The sequence below is a fragment of the Centrocercus urophasianus genome, unplaced genomic scaffold (genome assembly GCF_019232065.1).
Source record: "Centrocercus urophasianus isolate 14NV4802_14NV808 unplaced genomic scaffold, USGS_Curo_1.0 seq_1100, whole genome shotgun sequence".
Taxonomy (NCBI): Eukaryota; Metazoa; Chordata; class Aves; order Galliformes; family Phasianidae; genus Centrocercus; species Centrocercus urophasianus.
Genome location: NW_024884255.1, coordinates 34,402 through 49,868, shown reverse-complemented (window position 1 = coordinate 49,868; position 15,467 = coordinate 34,402). Strand labels below are relative to the sequence as shown.

The 15,467-nt window shown below is 43.3% G+C and overlaps 1 protein-coding gene across 1 annotated transcript; it reads left to right on the top strand.

Annotated features, from left to right (window-relative positions):
• Positions 1 to 1,286: 1,286 nt before the first annotated feature.
• On the top strand, positions 1,287 to 15,412 carry LOC122155347 (glycerol-3-phosphate dehydrogenase 1-like protein). The gene is made up of 8 exons (XM_042809163.1): positions 1,287 to 1,390; positions 5,934 to 6,111; positions 7,494 to 7,634; positions 8,822 to 8,960; positions 10,015 to 10,127; positions 11,737 to 11,970; positions 12,125 to 12,231; positions 13,346 to 15,412. Exons 1-8 carry the CDS (start codon positions 1,350 to 1,352, stop codon positions 13,440 to 13,442), a joined length of 1,050 nt encoding a protein of 349 aa, XP_042665097.1. The 5' UTR covers positions 1,287 to 1,349; the 3' UTR covers positions 13,443 to 15,412.
• Positions 15,413 to 15,467: the final 55 nt, after the last annotated feature.

Below are 15,467 nucleotides of genomic sequence, written 5' to 3'. Positions count from 1 at the left end.
CTTATGAATGCCCCTTCCCTGGAAGTGTTCAAGGGCAGGCTAGGTGTGATCAGGTGGGGGTTGTTTCTTACCCATGGCAGGGGGATGGAACTAGATAATCCTTATGGTCCCTTTCAGTCCAAACCTATCTATGGTTACCTGATTGTTGCATGAATTAGGTCCAGAAGCCAATGCTTTGGTGAGTGTGTCCTCACCTCAGGGCCAGAGGAGTCAGCAGGACTGGGCAGCTGAGAAGTCTTGGGGTGCAGTAAAATGGAAACTCCTCTTCATTTCCAAAGGAGATTTTCTTCATAGTAAAAGAGAGAATAAAGCTAAGAGGCCCAGAGGAGCTACGCAGCCAGGGAAAGCACAAAACATGGTAAACAAGCTGAGAGTGCAGGAAACACCCCTAGAACCAGAGCTTGCATGCCTTGGCTGTACTCAAACTGTACAACTTACATCAGGCCCCCAGCTTTAGCTTCATCTTCAGGAGGCTGTTTTTCACATATTTCCTGGCATTTTATGTGAGCTCAGGATGCAGGTGAGCTGATGAAGCTGACAGCAGGTGGGCTGAGCATATGCCTACCTCCAAAACTATCCCTACCCTTCCCAAAAACACTGGCAGCTGTCCTCAATCTATGAGTCACTGTGTCAATCTGCTTGTTGTGGAGCTGAGTGCTTCTGAGCTGGCCCCTGGGCAAGAATAGCACCTGCAGGCTGAGCCTCAGAGCCCAGCAGGAGAGAGCTGGTGGGATGTGGATGGGGGAGGCACAGGCAGAGAGAGGGCAGGGAAGCAGCTCCACAGCACAGAAGTGGGAGAGAAGGCTACTCTGATGAGGAGATCTGGAGGGCTGAGAGGTGACATATGGCAATTTGCAGGGAGTCATGGATGTCAGACCATATAGGGGAAAAGAAAGACACTGCTTTGTCTTGCCTTGCTTCCATTGACATAAGAAGCTGCAATACAGTCCATCGTTCCACGGCTCTTGCAATGCACTTATCCCCTTTCCCTGGTGTTGGAGAGACAGACCCCCATCTGCGGGATGATCCTAACCAGTGTCCATCTGGCTGGCAGGACAGGTGGCGCACAGAGCCAGCTCCGCAGACCCCCGCTGCCACCTCACCCCACCTCCGTCCCTCCCCTCCTCCATTCCCCCCCCCCCCTCCCTCGAGGTGAAGCTCGATCCGTTTCCAGCCCCGAGAGGGACCCCGCCGGGCCGGGCACAGGGCGCATCCCTGCGCTGGTGCCGCCTCCCCGGGGGCAGGACCGATTCGGGGCCACGAGCCCTCGCAGCCTGACGCCCGTTTCTCCCGCAGGCGCCGGGGGCCGGGCCGGAGGCGGTGCTGGTAACCGGGCCGAGCACAGCAGCATGTCGCCGCTCCGCGTCTGCATCGTGGGTTCGGGAAACTGGTGAGTGAAGGGAACCTTTTTCCTTCCTTGCTTCCTTCCTTCCTTCCTTTCTTCTCCCATTTTCTCTTTTTTTTGTTTTCTTTTTTCCTTTCTCGCTGCCCGTCCCTCCGCCTCCTTCAGGCGCATCACGGGATGCCGGGGGCCCGCACAGCGCCGTGCCGCTCTCCCCTGCCCAGCAGCGGGGCCGGGGTCCGCAACAGGTTCCGGCGGGGGTCGGGCGGCGGGGTGCGGGTCTCCATGGTGCTGAAAGCGGCAGCGCTCACCGCGCCGCTCCGCCGCCCCCGGCCGGGGCTTGTCCCGTGTTAACGCTCCGGGCACCGACTGGCTGCACCGGTCTGGCATCCCTGCTCTGTTAAAATAATAACCCAGAGGGAAGAGGAAATTCTGCAAGCAGCTGCTCTTAGCTCGGGGCTGGGGGGGTCTGTTTGTATTATAACCCAATTGGGAATTGTCAGACTGCTCGCATGCAGCAAATGCAAACAGAAGAAAGAAATGCAGAAGCCGGTGAGAATTGGAAAAACATAAGGCTTCTACTTAAGTGCAGGAACTCCAACATTGAAAGCCTGGCACCAGCGCAGTGTGATCCCAGGGAGAATGAGAGCTGAGCCAGTAGCTGTGTTTGTTTGTGGCAGAGTCCGTGCTGTTCAAATATCAGCCTAAAGTAGTTAGCAGAGCAGCAGCACTGCTCCTATTCCTTTGAAAGAACCAGGACTTGGGGTTCGTTTACCAGCACAACATATTGGCACTCTTCACTTTCATCATTTTTGGCAAGCAGTTTTGCATTTCTTCTCAGAAAGAGTGGTGATGCAGTGGCACAGGTTGCCCACAGAGATGGTAGAGTCATCATCCCTGGAGGTGTTCAAGAATTGTGGAGAAGTGGCACTGAGGGACATTGTTAGTGGGCACGGTGGGGATAGGTCAGGTTTGGACTGGATTATATTAGTGGTCTTTTCCAAACTTAAAGATTTTATATGCAGATATAGCCTTGTCAAAGCATTGTGCTCAGCTTCACAGCTTATCCTTGCCCCTGCTTATAGGAATACATCTGCTCCCGCTTAGTCCTTTTTGCCTAGATGAAAGCACTGCCTGCAAAAGCTCCTTGGCACTGACAGCCTCCACTGAAATCAGTAATTCTTGTCTCAGTGGACTTTGCATCTTACTTGCAGTTTGTATAACTTAAGCACAAATAAAATGAACAACATGTATGTGCGTGTGCTTGGGATTAGCAAACAGGTAATTCTTTGGATTGTTTTTGTGCAAGAAGGGCAAGTTTCTGTAGAATTTTACGTACCTGACAGCTTACCAGAAGCAAACACACACCAAAAAACAAACAAACAAACAAACAAAAATTAAATAGGAGAAGGAGTGGCTGCTTGTGATCTGCTGAGAGCGCAGCATAGTTATAGCCCTGCTCTTCACCTTCCTGCCATGCAAAACCAGCCCACTGCTTCTTAATTGCCCACACACATGACATGTTTATAGACCACAGGTTCCTGTGCATGACACCTCTAATGCACGGTTTTTGACATGCAGCCATACCACTCCAGGAGCTCACCGCCACACAGCTGGATCATTGCTGCATCTCCTCCTCTGTCCCAATGGATACAGCCCTCCCTGTCATCTCTGCAATAGCATTTCCTCAAATGCCACTGTTACCATGTCATTCTAGCACTTGAATCCCTCTCATGCCACACTCTTCTTCCTCATCCTTAAACACAGATGTCCAAGCCTACGCAAGTTGCTTATTTTGCTTCCAAGATTCTTAAGAGCCATGGCCAAACGTCTGGCATTGTTGATCAGCCAACAATTACTCTCTCGCTACATCCTCAAGCAAGCATCTCACACCACTTCCCAGGCTGCTCCTTCACCATAAAACATTCTCAAAAGCCAGTTAGTTGTTTTCCTTCAGAATGTAGTATAGAGAGCTGATTTTCACCATGTGTACAGACTTGCAAAGAGGTGATACAAAATACTGAGAGCCCAGACCCCTGGATGGCTCAGTGCAGTCTGCTCACTTGTCCTGTCTGCGTTTATCTCTTGCTTCCTACCATATGGATAGACTGTAAAGTCTTTATGAACGAGAGAAATGTTTTCTCTAGTGTTTAAATCACACCTGTTTATAGCCTCTATGACAGTATAGGTAATCTCAGCACAACACAGAAGAACGTTTTCCTTTGGCAAACACCATTTCCTTACATTCCTCCTGAATATTTGGGTGTCAGTTCAGACAACTGCACTCGAGCCTTTCCTGCAGCTCAGAAACGTGGCTGACATGTGATGCAGCGTGTCGCAATGGCTCATGTCAGCCACAGAAGTTCAGCAGCTCACGCTGGCTTACTAAGTCAACACAGTCAGGAGAATCAGCGCTGATGCGGTTAAGTAACACAAAGGCTACACCACATCTTGTAGCTGTCAGCCCGGCACAGGAAGGGTTCTGTTTATGTGAACTGTTGTCCAGTTATCTGTTTGTTAAAAGTACAGGTTTATTTCATTGTCTCACTCTTTGGAACATAAAAGCTCTTCTTATATTCATTTGGACTCTCTGCAGCAAAGAGCTAGCTTTAACTAGACACGTGTCTTTACCATGCACAGATGGCCAGGCTTTTTACAGAGCTGTACAGAAAGATGATTCAATAGTCATAAATTAGGCTGTGGAGGCTTCAACTGGATACTTAGAGTTTAAAAAAAAACAAGCTATGAGAATGCTAAAGCACTGGGACAGGTTACCCACAGAGGAGAGAAGGTAGTCCCTGAAGAGTTTTTAATACTCAACAAACCCAAGTAACCTGATCCTAACTAAAGGCTCTTCTTGCTTTGGAGATGACTTCTTTGGTTCATTCCAACCTGATAGTCAAAAGGTTTCATGGAGCCCTTTCAGCTCTAATTTTCACCAGTTCCAATGTGTTTTCATATTTGCATATGTGAAAGAGCGGGTCTTATTTAAATTACACTTAATGAAAAAGTGGCATTTTCACTCACTTCAATAGGATAATCTAAATGGAGTTCTCAGTCATCCATGAATCTTCACTGAATGGTTTTAGAGAGAAAAAATAGCGTGGCAAAGTCTTTAGCATGCAAGTGTCCTTGGTTTTGTTTGCACAAGCAGACCTTCCATGCCAAGCCTGTGTAGTCTACTAAACACTGGCGTCACAGACAAAGCAATTCTTCTTTCCAGCTCTGAGCAGTGGGGACTGAGAGTTTTCAATGGCCCCACTAAAACAGTGCGCTGCTTTTTGGACTGTACTGTTCCATAGCCATTTCCCCTAATGGCTACTAAGTGCCTTTAAGCATTAATCCTTATCTCCTCCAAGTTCCCAATTCCTTTAAGAGAAACCAAACAAAAATACTTGGTTTATGAAGGTACCTTTACAAGTAATATATCTTCAGCTCAGTGCTTATTCGCTTTCTTATTGATACACATTTATGGTACTGAGACACAAGTCAGCCTCAGCTCAGGCCTTGGTTTTGATTTCTGTTGGAGAGCAGGGGAAGTTGACCAGGGCACAAAACACCTTACAGATAATAGGAACGTACTATGAACACATGAGCGCTCTTGAAATAAAGGTTTACCCTGAAAATGTTTACCTTACCATTACAAAGAACCAAAAGAAAACGACGTTTTTTGCTGGTTTGGTTTTTGTTGATTTTTTTTAAGAAAAAAAAAAAAAAAAGATGGCTGCTCAGGATACAGTATGCAGCCAACACTCTGGTAATGTGAAAACTTACCTCAGCAGGATTTCTTTGTGGTTAAAGATTAAAACAAAGCCCTTCTTCTTTATTACCTATTGAGCAATTAGCCTTGTGCAAAGCTTCCACATCAGAAACAGAGTTGAGCTAAGTTACCTCGTGGTTTCCCTTTGAACTGCTCACAGCGCAGACCTCACTGGACTTTGTCTGGGATGCACTTTATGCTACAGAAAACTGAACACATCTGAATCCTGCTCACACTCCTTATTGTGCTCATGTGCCAAGTGGGTCAGAGGATAAGAATGCTGTCACTGGAGCCCCTCTTTCAGTTGTGTTAGGTACTCCAGAAACCATTATAGTGATCATTAGAACCACATCTCAAGAGAAACCATCAAGTTCAAGTTTGTTTTGTTGTGACTCCTTACCATTTATCTCTTACATAAAACCCTTATTGCAGCTATTTGTTTATAGCTAGGGAGCTGGCATCTATCTGTGTTAGATGCAATGCACACAGGCTGTCACAGCAGGATCACCAGGGGTACTGCATTGCTTTACATTTGTTGGTTTTTATATTAACAACAATAATCTGAGGAGCAATAGATATTTAATTACAATAGTGCTTTTTTAGCATCCCACTTCCACTCTGCAATCTTTCATATGACTTCAGATTCTTTATTACATCTAGTTCTAATTGCTATGATCTTAAACTGAGTTTTTTGCTTTTATATAGAATAGTGAATAAACCTTTCTGATAATCTTAGTAAGCACGTGAACAGCTTGATAGCACAGGACTTTTATGAGATACTATGTTGAAAGCAATTTGTGTTTCCAATTGGCAATTTATTTTTTTTAAAAGGGGATCAGCCATAGCAAGAATTGTTGGCAAAAATGTCCAGAAGTCCAACAGATTTGATTCTACTGTCAAGATGTGGGTATTTGAAGAGATCATCAATGGAAGAAAGCTCTCAGAAATAATCAACCAAGAGCATGAGAATGTGAAGTATCTCCCTGGATACAAGATGCCCAAAAATGTGGTAAGTTGGGGAAAAAAAAAAAAAAAAAAAAAAAAGCCACTTTTTTAATATACATTCATAAGGAAGGCAACACTGATTCATTCTGGTTTGCCACCTAATTCACTCCAGTATTACAAGTATGAAATATAACCCACTTCTGTGACCTCTGCTTGTCTCCCGTCACACAACTTCAAACACCCACTGTGCCAAGTACAGGTACGTAACGTGCCATCCTCCTCTCCAGCACAAATCAGCATCTCTCTGCCTACTATTCCTCAAGCTATGTCTACACAGAGCAGACAGATTTCAAACCCACAACATCTTCTGGATAAAAAGGGAAAGCAACTGCTCTCCCTTCTTCTAAAAAAGGAAATCAACAGCGTGACTAACAGCCATAGCTTACAAGGAGATGAGCAGGGAGCTATTGCTTCTTGGGTGATTTCAGGATAGCAGTGCATTACTACCATTAATAATGCTACAAATTCTACCAAAATATAAGGTATGTAATTTTTGCATACATTTGAAATACCAAATTATACCTTGCTACTTAATCAGCCTAGATAATTCAATGCTACTGAAGCAAAGTGAGGCTTTCAGGCTGTTCGAGATTTTGTCAAATGTCAGTGAATTAAAGAAAGTAGCACTGCATTTCTAGAACAGCTGAGAACAGCCATAGTTGTAAAGGGAAGTTAAGATGCTGCACATGGTGGGTCTCCATGCCCGGAGAGTGGTTATATTTAGTACTATGTTTCACAGTACTATGTGCTGGGATTGCATTTTTGCACTCCCATGATTTGAACTTGGCACACAGTTCTCCTGGGTTCAGATTGAATTGCCATTGTTATTTTCACAGTCCTGGAACAGATCAACAAGCTTGTTTTCATCATCTGAGAGCAGCCTCAACACATCTCTAGCAAAGTCTCTGAGATCTCTACAGCATAGATCAAGTGGCTGCACTGGAGGAAGGGCCCCTCACATCTTCATCTCCAACTGAAAAATAATTTTTACATCTCATTGTTTCTCCACATTTTGGAGAGACAGAAAACCTCTCTGCACAATTCTAGTGATGCAACCCCTCTGTCCTGTTGCTGTTTTCCTTTCGAGTAGCCTTTCTGGCAGCAATCCTGATTCTTCAGTGAGGAGCCCCACTTGCTCTAAGGTTGCATACTGTAAGGCTGTGTGTCTCAGGGCAGTATTTTCTCCAATTGCAAGAGCAGACTTAAATTCCCCTCCTGTTTCCTCAGTAATCTGGCTATAATTATTGTTCTAAGTAACACTAGCATTTAGAGGAAGGTACAGCTTGCTGGTTTTTAAGCACATTGCCTCAATGGTATTACTTTGCAAGGCGTGAGAATTCTCACCTGGTGCGAGGGGGCTCATTTTCCTTGTTACGCTTGTCTCAGGTGGCTGTACCAGATGTGGCTGAAGCAGTGAGAGGGACAGACATCTTAGTGTTTGTCCTACCACATCAGTTCATCGGACGAGTCTGTGAGCAGATGGCAGGTCACATAAAGCCTGGAGCATTTGGGATTTCACTCATCAAGGTAGGTTGTCGTCTCCATAAGAATCAACCTGTAAGGAGTAAATACGTTCAACTAAAGGATAGGCCCTCAGCTGCATGCTCTGCATAAAATAAGCATTTCTTTCTTCTAGAGTGGAAGCTCACAAATACTCCAGTAGTCTCTCTGCTGTTCATGTGACCAGAGAGTTGAAAAGATTGGGCAATCCCACTGGGCCAAGTAACCACCATTATCAGTCATCTTTAGCCTGGATTAGTTCCCACTCAGGCCAGCACAGAGGTGAAAATGCAGAGAGAGGGCTGCATGAGCTGGTGCTGCTGCCAGGAAAAATGTTCCAACTTCAGCCTCTGTTAACTCTTAAATAGAGAGAGCACAGGGTCTATGTGCCTGTCCTGTGTGCATGCAAAGCTGTTTGTGGAAACACTGCACAGGAATATTAATAACTTTGCAGAATTGGAACATTTCCCATTTGAAAGGAAAAGGGCAATCACTTTTTAAAGGCTAGAGCTGTCAGATTATCACTACATTAAGGGGAAATTCATATTTTATGAGAATCTCAAACTAAAAGTTTAAGGCAAAATGCAGCAATATAGTCTGCCACTTCTACTGACTGTATTAAAATTCAACTTAAAACTGAAATATCAGAAATTTAATTGAAGTTCTCAGACAGTAATATCAGATCTTTCCTTTTTGATTTTCCCCTATCAAAATTATCTTGCAAGTAGCAGCTCGTAGAGGGGATGGTGAGGAGAGTAAGGACATTGCTGAAAATCTACTCCTTTCTTCAGCTTCAGAAGAACTATGACAGCTCAGTACACTCCTTATACCAATGAAGCATTAAGGTTAATACCTCAAATCTTGCTAAAGAAGCCACTGCTTGTAAGCTTATTTTAAAAATATGGCTCTATACCACAGGAGTTTAACACAAAGGAAAAATGCAGCACAGAAAGACATCTCAGGGCAGCAGCACTGCATGTGAGCCCTGTTTCAGGGTTAATGTTATTGCACCTTCTCCCTGAACTTCCCTTGAATTTGTGCTTAAAAGTACAAATACAGAGCATTTGGTTCTAATGGCTAATGCTAGCAAATACAAGACCCCAAATCTCCCAAGTACAGCCAGGCAGACCTGCAGGCAATTGGACACCTCCTTTAACAGCACTGCTGCTGCTGTCACTTACCTGTACTTAGCTTTTGCTGTTGCCTTTTCTCAGGGGATTGATGAGGGTCCTGAAGGCCTGAAGCTCATATCTGACCTCATTCGAGAGAAGCTGAAAATAGAAATCAGCGTGCTTATGGGGGCCAACATAGCCAAAGAAGTGGCTGATGAGAAGTTCTGTGAAACCACCATTGGTAACTATTGCAAAGGGCAATTTCATCTCCTGTCTGTGGCTTACCCTCACCTATGGCAGGACAGTGTCTGCAGGCAGCAGTGGGAGGCAGCCTGCAATGAGATATGTTGAGGTTCTGCACGATGCCATATGTGCAGTGTGTGCTGAACTCATCTGGGGGGAGCAGTTCCCTTTCCAGAGAGATTGGTGCTGGTGGGATCAGATCCCAAATGACAGCAGGTTCCAGTAGTGAGGCTGTGAGCTAATTTCATCCATTAAAAAATTACAGCATAACCCCATTCCTATTCGAGTTATCAAAAGCTACCTGTCTGTAAAGCCCATTGCTGAGTACTGAGGCAGTTGATACACTGTGCAGTTTGTCTAGGAAAGTGTAATCAGAAGCTCAAACCCCCTGAGGCGTATTTCTCCATCTTTGTATTTCTCTATTTAATAAGAGCAGCAGTAACATTCTGTTCTTCCCTCCCTAGAACGGGGTCTCACCTGACTACAAGAGTTCACCCAGCAGTTTTAAAATCCATTCATTTCTGAAGTCAGCAGAAATTAGTTCCATTCTTCAATAGGTGGTGGAGATTAAAGAAAAAATTATTGCAATACTGTTCTTTTGCTGTGCAGAGGTTACAGTAATAGTGAAAACCATACCAGCTGGGCAGTTGTTGCTGGAAGAGAAACTAGATATGAATAGAATGAGACAGGATCAGGAGAGTTAGGCAATATTCATTTTCTTGGGGGCAGTTTAATTTCTGCTGGTCCAGCTTTATTAAGCCATGACAAGGCGACAACTGTGCAGGAAGGCTTGCTTGCCCCTTGCTTTTGGGGCCTCAAAGTGTTTCATTTCTCCTTATGGAAAGCCACAAAGCCCATTAGTAAGCAAAGCCAAGAACGCTTACACCGGCCTCCAGCAGCAGGAGCAAGCATCTCCTTTAGCAATGCCCAGTGTCTGTGACCACAAAATCCAAAGGTCCCTCAGCCCTTACTTCAGGTTTCATTTCATTGTGCATATTGCTGTGCCACCAAAACATCACAGATGCTCTAACTTTCATCCTTCCTTCACACAGGGTGCAAAAATGAGAAACAAGGGCAGATCTTCAAGGAATTACTGCAGACTCCCAACTTCAGGATTACCGTAGTGCCTGACACTGATACAGTGGAGATCTGTGGAGCCTTAAAAGTTAGTGACTTCAAACTGATTTTCTTTTTTTATCAGGACTAAATTCTTACCCCTGCCTGTGCCTCTGTAAGCCGCATGGTCTAACATTAGTCCTGCTGCCTTATGATTGAGTGGGCATGGACAAAACATGTAACATTTCCTGTGTCAGCTTTCCAATACAGAAAAAAAAAAAAAAAAAAAAAAAGGAGAAAATTTGCTTAAAGATATAAAGCTGGCAAAGCATTTCAAAATAGCTGGATTTTTGAATTTATTTTTAACAGAGTGACCACTGTTTCTGAGGGAAGAATTTAGTCCACTGTATTTTCTTGTATATATGTTGTAAACATGTGAAACAAAGACTTCTTCTACATACAATAATTCCAACTAATAGCTTACTTCCATATTTCAAGTAGTGACCCACTAGAAAGCAGCATCAGAAGCACCACTCTGAGTTGGAAGCCTATCTGGATGGTGTGTAGCCATGCCCACATAGAGATCCTAGGCAGGGTCAGAAGAAATACCACAGTCATCAAGTTTCCACGTCAGGGACACTAGAGTGAAATTTGGGCTTCGTTTCTAAATGTGCCAAAATTGAACTCAGGCTACAACCTTTTGTAGTTTCTGTACAGTCATTTGTATCAGAACAATTCATCTTTCCTTGGAGGTGGGGTATGATGACAGGTGAAGACTTGGTTTTGCTTAACCTAGATATGAGTAAGGTATTTACACTCAAAGATTTTGCCTCCAGCTACAGGCTGGAGTTCATTCAGTTGTAAGGGAAATTTCTGCTCCCCTTGAAATCATTGTTTATTTTAGCAAAGGCATTGCCAAAGCAAAATCAGTGGCATTTCTAGTAACTTTTAACTCAAATACAACAAACTACGCTTCTGTAGGGGCAGCAAATTAAAAGGTGGGGAGAGGGACATGCAGGACAAGGTGAGGAAACGGGAAGATTTTTAGGATCCGAATACATTTGTTTAGAGCTGTAGGAAAGGCCAATTCTACTGACCATCCTTGCAGGCAAAACCAAGGTTTGGTCTACTGCAGTGTCAGAATATAGAACCAGTGAACTACAGACTAACAAAGAAGAGCTAGAAGGCATGTCTTCATTCAGGTTATTTTGAACAGTTCAAACAGAAATGAGCCCCAGCTTAGAACTAGCAGGAAAAAAAAACATTAATTGCACGTTGCTACATGATTGCAATACTACAGTATTACAATACTACAGTATTACACAAGCTGCTCTGAGATTTGCCCACTGGAATAACAGTGGGTGCTTTATAAAATCCAACAAAATCAAGCAGCTTTTGCTTGAAATGTAAAAAGACACCTGCCTTCCTCAGAACAAATTCATAGGCATCGTGTTGTGTTAAAGAACTGTGGAGATGAGCCCCCGAGGGCCATGGTTAGTGGGCATGGGGGGGAGGAGGAGTTGATGGTTGGACTGGATGACTTTAGTGGTCTTTTCCAACCTGAATGAATCCATGGCTCTATGAACCTGGGGCCCATCCTGCTGAACCGAGTGGAGGCACATTGTGGAATTTTCTTAAAGCTTGCTCTGTATACCCTGATGAACTACACGTCTTACCTGATGGTTGCCTTTTTGTCTGTCCTGCATGGAACTTTTTAGAACATTGTAGCTGTAGGAGCTGGCTTCTGCGATGGACTGAGCTTTGGTGATAACACGAAGGCAGCAGTGATCCGTTTAGGCCTTATGGAAATGGTGGCCTTTGCTCAGATCTTCTGCAAGGGATCTGTGTCAATATCCACTTTCCTGGAAAGCTGTGGGGTTGCTGACCTAATCACTACCTGCTATGGAGGACGCAACAGAAAAGTGGCGGAGGCCTTTGCTCGCACAGGAAAAGTAAGAAGGATTTTGAAATATTTTAAGCTTAGAAAAAAGAAAAAAGAAAAATGGAATTGTTTGTTTTCATAAAGACACTGTTAGCTGTTTACCTTTTTGGTAACTGCTGATGTTACAGAAGTATTCCCTCTAATCCAAGTAATCTCTCTTCTAGTCCATTGAGGAATTGGAAAAGGAGATGCTGAATGGACAAAAACTACAAGGTCCTCAGACTTCAGCTGAAGTCTACAAGATTCTGAAAGAGAAAAATATACTTGATAAGTAAGTGTTTTGATTTAAAACAAAACCTGACTCACCGGGTATGTCCACGAATTATGAACACTTCCTAACCTCCTCCTTGCTATTTGTGGTAAGCTGTCCTGTTCATTTCCATAACAACTGCTTTCCACATCTTGGGCCACCTTTAAATTCAGCCAATTTCCTCATTGCCATGATCAGTAGAATAGGATGAAGGTAAAACAACATCAAAAGAAACAAGCCACAGACATATAATACACCAAAGAAGTCCAAACGAACTACCCAGATATCACTGGCTCATACCATGCAAGATTGAAACACATAGATGGAGTAAGGTTATGAATGTGATCTGTGGCTCAAAGGATTTATTATTCTCATTATACCACTATCACAACTTGCAATACTGCTCTCAGTGCAAACAATCTCAATATAAAAATTCAGAAGTCTGCTCATGAGCAAACTATTTTACACACATTGAACAATATGTGCAGATATCAAAGCCTCAGTGCTACAAAAGAAGCCAATAATTCAGTTGAAGTAATACTTTAATTATTTGGATGGTAATATAGGATTTATAATCTGAAGCCTGTCCAGTAGGACATAGTAGTACATTAGCAGTACATACATTTAAAATGTACATTTAAAATGATAAATCTATTAGAATCTAGACAGGTACAGAAATTCTAAGTAGTACTGCCTTTAAAAAGAAAAGAAAACCAGTAAGGCATTTTCTTTTCCAGTCTTTGTCTTTCAGACAGCAGTAATGAACACAAATTTATGCATTTTACACAAAGAAAGGAAAAGGGGATGTGCAAGTCAGGGTTTTTTGGTAAACAAGAGCAGAGGACAACTTTGTCTCTAAAACAACTTCTCTTTTGTCACTTCCAAAGTTGTCCTGAAGATCCCTTGATTGTCCTAACCTCATTCCTACTGGTTTGTCTTCATGTTGCTCATTTATAATCTTCCAATCGAGGTAAAAATTTTACTGTAGCACAGTTTCTAGAGAAATAAAACGTTTTCGGATACTTTTCTTCTAATGTAAGAAAGAACAAACAAAGATAAATGCTTTTTCCATTACAAACAAAATGTGTTTGTGTGAACTTTCAAAACTATTTTTCTTTTCCCATGCTTCTGTTAGGTTTCCGTTGTTCACAACCATCTACAAGATCTGCTACGAGGGCGAATCGATCCAGAATTTCATCTCGTGCCTGCAGAACCACCCACAGCACATTTAGGAATTGGCTCTCCACACCTGGTTGTGTTCTCATCTTTGCAGGACTTTATCCACTCCACAGCAAATAAAGTAGACAAATAGATTGTGTGGCAACGCTTGCTGTAAGAGCAACACAGAATGTATTTCAGTATCCTCGTTCTGGGGGTGAAAATCTGCCTTCCAACGTTATATCCACTGAACAGGAAAATGTAAAAATCTGTTTTGCTTTGAGATAGCAATTTGAGCACTTGCCTGCAATTTCATGTTGGTTGAAGACAGCGCCCCTCATAACTTTTGTAACAGGAGTTCAATTTAGTTCTCGTGGACCTCAGCACTTTGCTTTCTAATAGTTGTTACAGAACAGCACAAGATGCAGAAAAGTTCAAGAATGCTTCAAAACAGGAATGAGAGTCAAAAGGTCCTACAGCAATAAGATGCAGCCACGTGGGCCAATACAGGATTCATAATTCCCCTCAAACACAAGTAACATAACATTTTGTATTTTGAGATGTCTAGTCCTTCCTTGAACATTTCCCATTGTAAGGCACTTTGGAAAAACAGGTATTGCTGCTGTGCTGAGACACATGAATGTTCAGTGAATGTACAAAGAAAAGAGTTTCAGGGGTGGGGGAGGAAGGAAGGGCCTTTTTTATTCCGGACACAAGGAGCCTCCAATAGTAATCCGATTTCCTTACATCTATTGTATTGTTGAAAAACAGGAGAAGAAAAATGAAAGGAGAACGACCCAAAACATTCATGTGAGTGTTAGCACTTCTGAACAAGTGTTACCCACCGGTATTCGTAGTGACTGGGAGGGGAAAGCTGAAGAAGAGACAGCTGGGACACACGCACAGCTCAGCCTGCAGCCTGTGCAGCGCTGTCACCCTGAGGACGCAGAAGCAGCAATGGAACACTCTGCGTTCCCTGACTTTGCAGACATGCACAAGAGTCAACCGCTACAGACGCACAGAATTCCTTATCCAATCAGATCCGAAACCGGGCTGCATTTCAGCTGCACCAGGAAACCCCCAGGACTGACACAACTAAACGGCATTAGTCTTCCCATGGACTGCGCCACAGCAATGCCCCGAACCCACTGCAGAGTGGGCAGCATTCCTGAAGGGAGACAGCTCTCTCTGCTTCGAGTTTTACACACCGACTGGTTCTACAACCAGTTTTTAATTTTGTTACCAATGGCATTCATTTTAGAAGCATCCAAGTTTTCTAAACTACATCAGGTAACTTTACCCAGCTGATGTTTTTCAGAGCTAAAGCCAGTCGTGAAATAAAGAGCATCACATTTTCTAAGCTTTACTACCCTTTAGAAAGATTCATATTCAGAAAGAAGGCAAGCAAAACGGAAGAGTAACCTACTTTTGCTTTGCTTTATCTGATTTTCCAGAAGAGCAGAGGGAAACACAAGGGGTTTTTTAATCTGTATTCAAATGACAAATTGGTTTGAAAAATAAACCAAAAAAAGGTTACCAAACCCTCTCCATGCTATACTTTAGAGGAATATTACTGTCTTTCACGTTTATCAAATTTATATATCATTGTGTATCAAATATAAAAATAAGTAATTAAAAAATAATAATTAAAAATCTCAGTCTTACAGCCAGGAAAGCTGGCTCAGCTGGTGGAAACCTGGCTGCAGCACCCTGGTCCCTGCTGGGCAGCAGCAAAGGTTGACTGTGTGGAGGCAGCAATGGAGCCCATACGAAGACCCTGGGCTGGAGGAACGAGACTGCAATATCAAGTGAGAAAGAATTAGATACTGTGCAGTCCTTAACGTGTCAAATACATGAGGGTGGGATAGAGAATTCATAAACCTCCTTATTTCACGGGTGAGCTGAAATTCTCTACCTCATTTCTGAGCATCAAACATTTGACGGTCAAAGTTTCAAACAATACTTTCTCGAAGTGATCAATAAATGCAAGCTTGATGTAATTTCATTTAAAAAAAAACTCGCATAAAATAAATGAATGTTCTGACACAGTCTCTATTGTGCCTATTGTTACCGCTAGCACTGTCAGCTCTCAAAGAAAA